Source organism: Myotis nattereri (assembly GCF_964212035.1).
Source record: "Myotis nattereri genome assembly, chromosome: 2".
NCBI lineage: Eukaryota > Metazoa > Chordata > Mammalia > Chiroptera > Vespertilionidae > Myotis > Myotis nattereri.
The window spans coordinates 194,324,783-194,338,188 of NC_138076.1; the positions used below are offsets into that span (position 1 = coordinate 194,324,783).

Sequence of the window (13,406 nt, forward strand, 5' to 3'; positions counted from 1 at the left end):
AACAGATTTTTTTTTTTCAGTTTTGTTTATGCAAATAGTTCATTCCCTGCAGCATTCCTCCGGGAAAGGTCCCCCTTCCCCCAACTCAGTCAGTCCCTCCCTCCCCCTTCTCTCCTCTGCATGACCGCTGCTCTCTCCCTCTACACAGAGTGGATGAAGACGCTGTCAGGAGAGTCCAGGATCCAAAAACAGGACTTGAGAAATGTGAGTAAGGCTGACGGGGACCAAGGAGGGAGGATGATACCAGAGGGGAGAACCCTGGGCATGGGAGGCAACGCTGCCCCCAAATATATTCAGACAGACAAGAACAGCCTTCTCCTCCCCATATCCCTTATCTATTCCAATGTGCACATGCATGCACACACTCAAACTCATAGTCCCCATCCCTCCCCCTGAGGACTAACGCAGGCCTTAGACATACGAGGTGATGGCCACATCCTCTTCGTCCCCCCAGCTCATAGCAGGGGAGTGCCAAGATGGGGGAACCCACTCTGCTCAGTAGGGTGTCTTCTGTGCTACACTTCTCCATACTCCACAGGCGGTTTCTCCCAGAGGCCTTTGCTGAGCCTTTGGGAGCCCTTTAAGAGAACCATGACTGGAAACCCTCACCCTCAACTAGCTGGTCCCAAGCCATCCCTATTCCAGGAATGGAAAGGGGGGGTTGGAGGGAGTGGGGAGTGATGGTACAGGGCAGGGGAGGAGGATGGGGAGAGAGGTGAAGGCAGTTGACCTCTGGACTGGACTCTGCCCTGGGGAGAAACAATCAATGCAGCCGATGTAGAGACCAGCCTCCCCACTCCAACCACACTCACCTGGAACATTGTGAGGTCTAGAATGGGCAGAGGAAAATGTCCAGCGATATGACTGCCCCATCCCCCACCCCAGTCACTGCCCAAACAGCCCTCCAGACACCCTCTTTCTTTCTGGCAGGTGGCTTTTATACCTCCTGGTGTCAGTCCTGTTCTGCAAGGTGGGAGGCTCCATGCCCATCGCTCAGGACCTCTATGGGGAGGTGACTTCCCCTCTGTACCCCAAGCCTTACCCCAACAACTTTGAGACCACCACTGTGATCACAGTTCCCACGGGATACAGGGTGAAGCTTGTCTTCTGGCAGTTTGACCTGGAGCCTTCTGAAGACTGTTTCTATGACTATGTCAAGGTAGGAGGTCAGGTTGTGAGGGCAGAGGGAGAGCTGGGTGGCTCTGGAACATGAGGACTTGTGTTCTAACCACCCCGGTTATAGTCCCCACCCGTGGACACAGCCCCAGCCCTGTTAGAGCTGATGGCCAAGTGGAGTTCTGGAAGTCAGGTGAGACCATGAATGGTGTCCACCCGTTTCAGAGGCCCTCGGTGAGCACTGTGGGGGAGAAACACAGAGGAAGGAAGGTACAGTTCCCACTCTCAAGAAATGTACCATCTACAGCAGCGGTTCTCAGCCTGTGGGTCGCGACCCCTCTAGGGGTCGAACGACCCTTTCACAGGGGTCGCCTAAGACCATCGGAAAACACATATATAATTACATATTGTTTTTGTGATTAATCACTATGCTTTAATTATCTTCAATTTGTAACAATGAAAATACATCCTGCATATCAGATATTTACATTACGCTTCATAACAGTAGCAACATTACAGTTATGAAGTAGCAACAAAAATACTTTTATGGTTGGGTCACAACATGAGGAACTGTATTAAAGGGTCACGGCATTAGGAAGGTTGAGAACCACTGATCTACAGGATTCAGAAAAACCTTCCCCATCCATTTCCTTGATGGGAGTCTCTGAGAAACTGCTCTGCCTCAGTTTCCCTGTTTCCATGGAGAATATCACCATGACTTCCTGCCTCATCAGGAGCACAGGAACATGGGGAAGAAAATGTGTGTGGTTATAGCTCAAGGACAGTGGACTCAGTCCCCTCCCCTCTGTAATAACTAAGGGTACCCTCCCAGTCCCATCTTTCTGCATCCAATCAAAATGAGGTTCTAGATTCAGGATTCAAATAGAACCTATTGATTCTATTATTCATCTCAGTAAATATCATTCAATAAATATCATTCTCAGGAGGTGGTGAGAGAATAACAGGAAAATGGTACGTCTTCCTAGTCCAAAGGACTGGGGAAGTTTGCTGTGTTGGGGGGAGGGGTCTCGGTGGCAGGGATAGTGAGAAACTGGGTTGGGGGAAGGGCATCTTCTTTTGATGGGCTAAGGAATCATGAAGAAAGAAATAAGGAAAGCTGGGCGATGCTTGCCGATGCTAAAGCTGGAGGGCCCCTGCTGGGCCCCTGCGGCTCACATTCAGCTACGTGTATCAGGAGACATGACTGGGCATGAATGGCTTGAATAAGGTGAGGTCCAAATGACAGGATAGAAATTAAAGCAGATCAGTCCAGATTCTAAGAATGAAGGAAAATAAAGGCTGGGTAGAGGCAATCAGGATTCCAGTGGAAGACTGGAAGGGAAGGGGTGGGAATGAAGAAAAGTCTGAAACATGCTTGGGGAACATAAACAGGGGAGGGGCACAGGAGAACATGAAAAGAGTTAGGCAATGGGAGACTCAGGTGCCAGATGAAAATCACCTGGGGAAGTTTTCGACACCCAGACCCCAGCAGGAGGAGATGAGTTGGAGGCCATTCCAGAAGCGGGGCTTATTCACTCTTTGAACAAGATAAGGCCGACCATCACTGACTATCCACATGGAACATGTCTCAACAGCCCTTCTTTCTACTCCTTGTCCTTCCTCCACCAGATTTCTGCTGATAAGAAAACCCTGGGGAGGTTCTGTGGGCAACTGGGTTCTCCACTGGGCAACCCCCCAGGAGAAAAGGAATTTATATCCGAAGGAAACAAGATGCTACTGACCTTCCACACAGACTTCTCCAACGAGGAGAACGGCACCATCATGTTCTACAAGGGCTTCCTGGCCTACTACCAAGCTGTGGGTGAGTGGTCCCCAGGGAGCCTTTTTAAGGCCTCCGTCCTATTCAATGGGAACTGGAAAGAGGGAATCTTGACTACAAAGAAGCAGGAAGCCTGGCCTTCCTTATTTTTCCCCTCGAGAGAGCTTTTTCCCGAAGAAGCATGCCAACCTGGGCTCTGTCCCCATTGGGTAGTTCCCAGAAAGCATTAGAAAGGCCTAGAGGTCCAGGAGGGCAGGAGGTAACTTGGTCTTGTGGCCTCTGGTGAGAGACACTCTGAGGCCAACAGCACTACAGAAGTCCCCTGGCAGGAATTTAATCCTTCCGGAATCTCTTCCAGACCTTGATGAATGTGCTTCCCAGCAAAACACAGTTGAGAAGAATCCCCAGCCCCTGTGCCAACACCTTTGTCACAACTACGTTGGTGGCTACTTCTGTTCCTGCCGTCCAGGCTATGAGCTTCAGAAGGACGGACATTCCTGCCAGGGTGAGGTTGGGTAGTGTGGGAGAGAGGTAAAGGCTGAACAAGGGTTTGCTGGGCCAGCCAGAGAGTCTCCTGGTGACCCCCTCCCGGCTGTGCTCTCACAGTTGAATGCAGCAGCGAGCTGTACACAGAGCCATCGGGCTACGTGTCCAGCCTGGAGTACCCCCGGCCCTACCCTCCTGACCTGCGCTGCAACTACAGCATCCGGGTGGAGCGGGGCTACACTATCCACCTCAAGTTCCTGGAGCCTTTTGAAATCGATGACCACCAGCAAGTACACTGCCCCTATGACCAGCTACAGGTACGGCCATCCCACCCCCAGAGAAACCCCTCCCTCTCCTTCCCATCCCCACTTGGTCCTTTGTATCCCTACTGCCTGCTGGATCCTCTGGCCAATCGGGACAGGAATGTCCAACATCACACATGGGCTGGGCAAGCTCCTATACAACTGGAAGCAGGTCCTGGGGGTCCCTTTTCCCCTCCAGCTGAAAACAAACAATTATATAATTTATGGTATAAAGCAAGATTACCACCACCACCCCGAACCTGTGGGAAAATGTCTGCATTGGAGAGATGACCCTCCCTCCTACCCGACCAGATCTACACCAGTGGGAGGAACATCGGCGAGTTCTGTGGGAAGCAAAGACCCGCTGACCTGGACACCAGCAGCAATGCTGTGGATCTGCTGTTCTTCACGGACGAGTCAGGGGACAGCCGGGGCTGGAAGCTGCACTACACCACTTCAAGTAAGGTTGCCTGGGGGCCTCCTTTACTGACCAGCAATGGGGCAGGGTCAGGCAGGGAGAAGGAAGGCAAGTGGCTCTGAAATAAACGTACCCTCTGGTCTCTGCCACAGTCATCAAGTGCCCCCAGCCCAAAACCCTAGATGAGTTCACCATCATCCAGAATCTGCAGCCTCAGTATCAATTCCGTGACTACTTCATCGCGACCTGCAAACAAGGCTACCAACTCATCGAGGTAAGAGCCCAGGGCTGAGGGAGAGAGCTGGCCCAGGAGTAATTCAGATGGACATAGGGAATATTGTCAATAATCTAGATATATAAAGGCCTAATATGCAACGTGTCCCCTCGGGAGTTTGACTGACCAGAAGTTCAATCTCTCACTATGACGTGCGCTGACCACCAGGGAGCAGGGCGGAATGAAGGGAGGTCCTGGCCAGCAGCCAGCAGCTGCTAGGGACCCTACCCATGCACAAATTTTGTGCACTGGGCCTCTAGTATTGTAATAACTAAATATGGTGCCAGGTGAGTACTTGAATTATCAGGGTCATCACTTTGTAAATTATATAATTGTCTAACAACTATGCTACACACCTGAAACAAATATAAAATAATATTGAATATCAACTATAATGGAAAAACTGTTAAATAAAGTGGATAAATAATTAAAATTGTGGGGTTCAATTAGACTTCAGTGGAAATAGACAAGAGTCTAGAGAGAAGTATTGGGTCTGACAATTAGCCCTTTCTCTGACTTTCTCCTGTATGATTCAGTGCTCCCATGTATAACTCTGATCTGAACATCCTGGCTAGGGAGAAGGATGAACGAGCCACATCCCAGGGGTGCTGAGGTCTGAGAGTTTGAGAGCTGTATTTGCACTACCTGCCATGTAGGGAAGGGCAGGGTGGGAGTTGCAGTGCCTCCTGTACTAATGGCACCTCTACCTCTGCTCAAACAGGGGAACCAGGTGCTGCCCTCCTTCACAGCTGTCTGCCAGGATGACGGCACGTGGCACCGCGCCATGCCCAGGTGCAAGAGTAAGTCACAATGCAGGATGTGTCTCCCACCACCCAGCCTTGGGGACCCAGGCTGAAAAGGGAAGAGGGGGGTCTGGAAGTAAGCCTCTCCCCAAAAGACCCTCCCCTTGATTTCTTCTTTGAAGCCTATGGCCACCTCAGGAACCAGGCAACCCTCATCTCAATCGGATTGATGGACTCTGCTTGGAACTGAACTTCAGTCCATTTAGTTCTCATCCACCCCAGATGCCCCCCAATAGAGAAACTTATTTCTCTGAGGTTCTCAGCCTATTCTGTGGGTAGACAACTCACATTCCTCTCACCGAAGTTCCAGCCGTCATTGTCAGCTCTCATGGGCCCTGTGTTCTCTCCCAGTCAAGGACTGTGGGCAGCCCCGAAGCCTGCGTAATGGGGTCTTCAAGTATACCACCACAAAGGGGGTAAACACCTACCAGGCCCGTATCCAGTACCACTGCAATGAACCATATTACAAGATGAAGACCAGAGATGGTAGCAGCGAGTCTGAGCAAGGTAGGGACCCATGCAAATGGCAGTGTTTCCCTTCTGTCTTCTCAAGACATCTTCTTCTTCTTTTTAAAATAATAAATCTTTATTGTTCAGATTATTACAGATGTTCCTCTTTTCCCCCCATATCTCCCCTCCACCTGGTTCCCACCCCACCCCATGCCCTTACCCCCTGCCACTGTCCTCATCCATAGGTGTAAGATTTTTGTCCAATCTTTTCCCACACACCCCCACACCCCCTTCCCCCAAGAATTGTCAGTCCACTCCCTTTCTATGCCCCTGCTTCTATTATATTCACCAGTTTATTCTGACTTAATTTTTAGGTTCATTTGTTGATAGGTATTTATTTGTTGTCACTTTGTTGTTCATAAATTTTATCTTTACCTTTTTCTTCTTCTTCCTCTTTTTAAAGAATATCCTTCAGCATTTCATATAATCCTGGTTTGGTGGTGATGAACTCCTTTAGCTTTTTCTTGTCTGTGAAGCTCTTTATCTGACCTTCAATTCTGAATGATAGCTTTGCTGGGTAGAATAATCTTGGTTGTAGGTTCTTGCTATTCATCACTTTGAATATTTCTTGCCACTCCCTTCTGGCCTGCAAAGTTTCTATTGAGAAATCAGCTGACAGTCGTATGGGTACTCCCTTGTAGGTAACTAACTGTTTTTCTCTTGCTGCTCTTAAGATTCTCTCTTTGTCTTTAGCCCTTGGCATTTTAATTATGATGTGTCTTGGTGTGGTCCTCTTTGGATTCCTCTTGTTTGGGGTTCTCTTCGCTTCCTGGACTTGTAAGTCTATTTCTTTCATCAGGTAGGGGAAGTTTTCTGTCATGATTTCTTCTAATAGGCTTTCAGTATCTTGCTCTCTCACTTCTTCTGGCACCCCGATAATTCAGATGTTGGTACGTTTGAAGTTGTCCCAGAGGTTCCTTACACTATCTTTATATTTTTGTATTCTTTTTTCATTTTGCTTTTCTGGATGAGTGTTTTTTGCTTCTTCATATTTCAAATCTTTGACTTTATTCTTGGGATCCTTTCATCTGCTGTTGGATCTCAGTATATTATTTTTAATTTCAGTCAGTGTATGTATAATTTCTGACTGGTCCTTTTCCATTTTTTTGGCATTCTCATTCAGATCCTTGAAGGTCTCACTAAGTTCCTCGGAGGTTCGTAGAAGATTCTTGAGTAACCTTATAACTGTGGTTTTTGAACTCTATGTCCTCCATTAGTTTGCTTTCCTCCATTTCTTTCGTTTGTGACATGTTTCTTTGTCTTCGCATTTTGGGCTGACTGCAAGTACCCGCTGTGTCTACAGTGGAAGAACTGCTGTGCTGGAGACACCCTTATGGGGTAGGACTTGCTTCAGTGGGGCTTTGGTGCTCACTGAGTCTGCTTCTTGAGTGTGTCCCTTATGGATGTTAGGAGTTGAAATCTGGTATCTGGCAGGGATACCCTGGCTCCTGGATCTCCAAGTCAACCACTGTGTGAGTCAACCCAGCAGGAGCTACAGCCATACCAGCAGATTTCTTCTCTTTGTTTGGGGTTTGGAAGCTTTGGAGCTCTCTGACCCAGCTGCAGTTTGTTAAATTTAGGCTGCAAAAGCACAGATGATTTCTTTGCACTGCTGCACACAGTTTGGGTGGGGATGTAAATTGAGTGGGGCAGAGTCTCAGAGAATCACCAGAGCGGAGCAAACAGCAATGGCTGTCATCAGCATCTCTGCGACTCCGTGTCTCTGCATCCCGAGTCCCACGCCTCCACAGCAACAGTGATCCCTGCAAGCAGCTCTGTGAGAAAGCCACCCTCACTTTCCGATCCACTGCATGACAGTCCAGTTTCTCCCTGTAGGAGTCTGGGACCCCAGAATCTCACCTTAAATGAGTTCAGTGCATTCGAGAGTTTGTGTCTCCTTCCAATTGAAAAAAACCACGTATCCAGGTGCAGCCGCCTCACGCGTGCCTCCGTACCTCTGTTCTTGGCGCCTCTGCACCTCCTACGCAGTCTCAATGCGCTTCTTTCCTTCTAGTTGTAGAACTTCCACTCAGCCAGCTTCCACATGGTTCTGGATGATAGCTGTTTTGTCTTATAGTTGTAGTTTCAATGTTGCTGTGGGGGGCAGCATGCACAGGTTTATACCTTATACCGCCATCTTGGTTCCTCCTCAAGACATCTTCTGAGATTTCTTCCAATAGAATCCCTGGGGAATATATATTAAAGTGGCTGCCCAATACACTAGGTTCAGGGTCCTAAAGTACAGTGCCAAGAGGCACCTAGTCATGCTGAAGAAGGAAAAACCTAAGTGACAAAGAAAGACTTGAATCTCATAAACAGTCATCTCCCTCTCGCCACCACGACCACCAACACCTCCATCACCACCACCATCACCGTCACTACAACCATTCCCATTATCACAACCATCACCACCGCCACAGTCACCTTCACCATCACCACTATCATCACCACCATAACCATCATGACCACCACCACCATACCACTACTAATACCAACAACAAAACACCATCGTCACTACCAACAATACCACATAAGCACCACCATTATTACTATCACCAACACCGCCAACACCACCACAACCATCTCCACCACTACAGTCATATCAGTGGGACCTCCCCCAGCATTCTCCCCACATACGTCTCAGGCCGCTATGCTGTGATATTCTGCAGTTAGTTTTGCTAAATGACTCTCAAATTCATCTATGGTATCTTTAAAATTTTCTTTGAAGGAAATAAATCCCTTACTTCTGGTTTAAAACATGCAAAAAAAGAAAAAATCTTATATATGGGTTATATATGATGTTATTTAAGAGCTGGACTTTGAAATCAGACAACCCTTACTTTGCATCTTGGTTCTGGAACTTATGTGGCCTTATGTAATTGATTTAAGTTCAGTTTCCTCATCTATAAAATGAGGAGAATAATAATGCACACCTGAAAGTGTCACTGAGGCACTAAAATGAGATCATGCAGATAAAATGCTTAGTAGCAAGCATGGCACATTGTCAGCAATCAGAAATGTAGCTGCCATTATTATCTACAATCCCACTATTAAAGATACCAAGATACCAAGACTCTGGTAAGATCTTGATATGCTCCTCCCAGTTTTTGTGTCTATTTTCACAAATAGAAATCACATTGTACGTAAGTATTCTAATATTTTCATGTAACATTAAAACAGTAATATATGTATGGAGCCTCTTCACACTCTTTATGTTCCACCCTTATATATATTTGAATCTTTCCCTTGATCCTTGTCCATGCTGGTTCTGGTTCTCCCCTGTCTCTTCCCAACACTCAGTGCTCATTGACCTCTGTAACCTGGTCTCCCTGCCCAGCTCCTCCCAACCTGATCATAGTCCCTTCTCCCCTCAGGCATGTATACCTGCACAGCCCAGGGCATTTGGAAAAATGAACAGGAAGGAGAGAAGATTCCTCGGTGTTTGCCAGGTGAGTGGAAACCCTCTGGAGATATCCTTGGTGACTTTGCAACCGACAAAGCATGCACAAAGAATGGAGGCAAAGTGAGTGGAGAGACACTCCAGCTTGACGTTGAAAATAGACATGAGGAGTAAGAAAGAAAAAGAGAGGATGTCCCAGAGAGAGAAATATAAAGAACTGGATGCGGTCCTGACATTCCAGCATTTTTTTTGAGTAGATGGGAAATCAGAAATAAAAACAACAACAACAACAAAAATAAATAGCTAAAACAGAAATAAATAAACAAGAACAAGGAGAACAGTCTGACAATAGGCCAGAAATTGAGCTGTTGGAATGGGAGGAGAAAGAGGAAAGGGCCCAGAGCCAATAAGAAGGGATGAAAAGGGAATGGGTTGACCACCGGAGGGAAGAGGGGCGGGCCTAGAACTGACTTGTCCTTGACTTCCTGTCTCTCTTCTCCAGTGTGTGGGAAACCCGTTCACCCTGTGGAACAGAAGCAGCGCATCATTGGAGGGCAAAAAGCCAAGATGGGCAACTTCCCCTGGCAGGCGTTCACCAACATCCATGGGCGAGGGGGTGGAGCCCTGCTGGGTGACCGCTGGATCCTCACCGCTGCCCACACCCTCTACCCCAAGGAACACAACGCACAAGCCAATGCCAGCATAGATGTGTTCCTGGGCCACATAAATGTGGAAGAAATCACAAAACTAGCAAATCACCCTGTACGCAGGGTCAGCATCCACCCAGACTACCGCCAGGATGAGTCCCACAATTTTGAGGGGGACATCGCCCTCCTAGAACTGGAAAATAGTGTCACCCTGGGCCCCAACCTCCTCCCCATCTGCCTCCCTGACAATGAGACCTTCTATGATAGCGGCCTCATGGGCTATGTCAGTGGCTTTGGGATAATGGAGGAAAGGATTGCTAACAATCTCAGATTTGTCCGTCTGCCCGTAGCTAACCGAGGTTTATGTGAGGCGTGGCTTAAGGGTAAAAACAGGAACGATGTGTTCTCGCAAAACATGTTCTGTGCTGGGGACCCAACGCTAAAGCAGGATGCCTGTCAGGGGGATAGTGGAGGGGTCTTTGCTGTGAGGGATCCGAATACTGACCGCTGGGTGGCCACGGGCATAGTATCCTGGGGCATCGGGTGTAGCAGGGGGTATGGCTTCTACACCAAGTTACTCAATTACGTGGACTGGATCAAGAAAGAGATGGAGGAAGAGGGCTGAGCCCTCATTTCACTAGGTCAGAATCCAGAGTGTGTAAAAAGAAAATCATTTGACTAGTTGTTGGTAACCACTAAGAATCCATATTAAAATCATTGATGCAGAAAAACACTGTGTGAAATAAATTATCTTTTCTATAATCCCATCCACATTCTTGATCTGAAACAACCCAAAGGTCACCTTTCTTTCCTCCAAGGATTGCAGAAGATATATTCCACAATCTCTAGTTGTCATTGTCCTCTTCCATTTTTATCATTTGATATTTGTATAAAACTCTTTCCAAATAAAATGTTATGAGAAATTCCAAAGTGTAAAATAAGTTAAACATAGTATTTAATAAATATAAAAATATTTAGCAAGGTCATATTTAAAATATTTTACTTAGAAAGTAAATGAGAATAATTAAGCATATGCACACATTTACAACTACAGTTGTATCTCATTTATTTCTGTATTTTGTTTTGATGGTACAATATGAAGAAAATTCTGATTTTCCCACATACATAGTTGCAAATATAACAGCTTTCTTAACAGCTCACCTTCCAATTTCTATATATTCCTTAAGAGAGGAGTGGTGTGAAACTTTTTGTTTCCAATTTGAATCATTAACAATATTTCTAAATAACTTATGTTCCAACCATAGCAGATTGCAACGTTACACATCCACAAGTGACACACTCAAGGGGCAGACTCCGTGAGCACCAAAGCCCCACTGAAGCAAGTCCTGCCCCATAGCAGTGTTTCCTGCACAGCAGCTCTCCCACTGTAGTCACAGCTGGTCCTCACAGCCAATTGGCCGGGAGGTCAACTCCTCCCAGTGACACCAACAGCAATCAAGGCTCAGCTACATGATAGTAGCACACAACCCACACAGGGGCACACCTAGAGTGCCCAGCTCAGGTCTGGCAAGGCTGTGCTACGGGGCTCTACAGGGCACCAACTGCACAAGGCCACTCTACCAATTCCAGGAGACACAGCAGCTCTACCTAATGCATAGAAACAAACACAGGGAAGCAGCCAAAATGTGGAGGCAAAGAAACATGTCACAAGTGAAAGAATGGAAGCAAGCAGACTACTGGGTACAGGATGGAAGCAAGCAAAACCATGGCTATAAGGTTACTCAAGGATCTTCATGAGACTTTCAAGGATCTTAGTGAGAATGTCAGGCATGAAAAAGGACCAGTCAGAAATTAAGCATACACTAACAGAAATCTATACTAATAAAAGGGTAATATGCTAATTAGACCGGACGTTTTCCAGACATCCTTCTGGACAAAGCCATAGTGGCTAGGCCAAGGCAGAGGCACTTAGGGGCAATGAGGCTGGCAGGGGAGAGCAGTTAGGGATCAGGCCAGTAGGGGAGAGCAGTTAGGGGGATCAGGCCAGTAGGGGAGAGCAGTTAGGGGGATCAGGCTGGCAGGGGAGAGCAGTTACAGGGATCAGGCCAGTAGGGGAGAGCAGTTAGGGGGATCAGGCTGGCAGGGAAGAGCAGTTAGGGAGCAGGCCAGCAGGGGAGAGCAGTTAGGGGGATCAAGCTAGCAGGGGAGAACAGTTAGGGCAGGGGTCCTCAAACTATGGCCCGCGGGCCACATGCAAATACAAATATTGTATTTGTTCCCATTTTGTTTTTTTACTTCAAAATAAGATATGTGCAGTGTGCATAGGAATTTGTTCATAGTTTTTTTTTTAACTGTAGTCCGGCCCTCCAATGGTCTGAGGGACAGTGAACTGGCCCCCTATTTAAAAAGTTTGAGGACCCCTGAGTTAGGGGGATCAGGCCGGCAGGAGAGAGCAGTTAGGGCGATCAGGCTGGCAGGGGAGAGCAGTTAGGGGGATCAAGTCAGCAGGCAGGTGAGTGGTTAGGAGCCAGCAGTTCTGGTTTAGAATATTACATCCCCTGAGGGGTCCCTGATTGGAGAGGGTGCAGGCCAGGCTGAGGAACCCCCCCCACACACACACACATGAATTTCATGCACCAGGCCTCTAATAAATAATAATGTACAGGGATTCAACACTAGAGGATTCCAAGAATCAAATCAGCAATTTGGAATATGAGGAAACAAAAAAACACCCAATCAGAAGAGAGAAAAAAAAAGAATCCAAAAATATGAAGACAGAGTATTATATGAAATGCTGAAAGGTATCCTTTAAGAAGAGGAAGAAGAAGAAAAAGGTAAAGATACAAATTATGAACAACAAATACGCATCTATCAACAAGTGAATCTGAGAACCAAGATGGCGGCATAGGTTAACGCCGGAGTTTGCTGCCTCGAACAACCACTTCAAAAGTAAAACTATAAGACGGAAGGGACATCACCCAGAACCACAGGAACGCTGGCTGAGTGGAAGTCCTACAACTAGGAGGAAAGAGAAACGCATACGGACACTCAGAGGAGGCGCAGTGCTGAAGTCAAATTCTGAGGTTCGGAGTGTGCGGAGAGGGCTGGTGGCTGAGGGCGCGGTTGGCGTTTTCAATCGGGAGGGAGTCGCAGACTCTGAGCTCCAGATACGGGCGAGTCTTTAAGGACCCTGACTCAAACGGGAGAAGCGGGACTGTCTGGCTTCGGTCGGAGCGAGTGCAGCTTTCTCTCCGAGGTTTGCAGCGGTTGCTGGGACTCAGAGAGGCAGAGCCCCTGGGGACAGGACTGAGAGCAGCCATAACTGCTCTCTCCGGCCCACCCTGTTGATCCTGTGAGACCCGCCCCGCCCAAGCCCTGCACAGAGGCATTTGCCGGATAGCCTCAGGCAAATGCCAGATTAGCACCTCCCTAGAGGACAGAAGTTCTCTCACTGCAGACACAGCTGATTCTCACAGCCACTTGGCCTGGAGGTCAAATCCCCCCTAGTATTAGCTACAACAATCAAGGCTTAACTACAACAAGACTACGCACAAAGACCACTAGGGGGTGCACCAAGAAAGCATAACAAAATGCGGAGACAAAGAAACAGGACAAAATTGTCAATGGAAGATATAGAGTTCAGAACCACACTTTTAAGGTCTTTCAAGAACTGTCTAGAAGCCGCCGACAAACTTAATGAGATCCTTGA

At 47.6% G+C, this 13,406-nt stretch overlaps 1 protein-coding gene across 1 annotated transcript; it reads left to right on the forward strand.

The window, feature by feature from the left end:
* Positions 1-118: 118 nt before the first annotated feature.
* C1R (complement C1r) lies at positions 119-10,662 on the forward strand. Its single transcript, XM_081085189.1, has 11 exons — positions 119-204; positions 931-1,159; positions 2,746-2,938; positions 3,255-3,401; positions 3,503-3,699; positions 3,997-4,144; positions 4,255-4,376; positions 5,098-5,176; positions 5,531-5,686; positions 9,064-9,138; positions 9,592-10,662. Coding segments are annotated over exons 1-11 (2,118 nt in total). The 5' UTR covers positions 119-202; the 3' UTR covers positions 10,362-10,662.
* Positions 10,663-13,406: the final 2,744 nt, after the last annotated feature.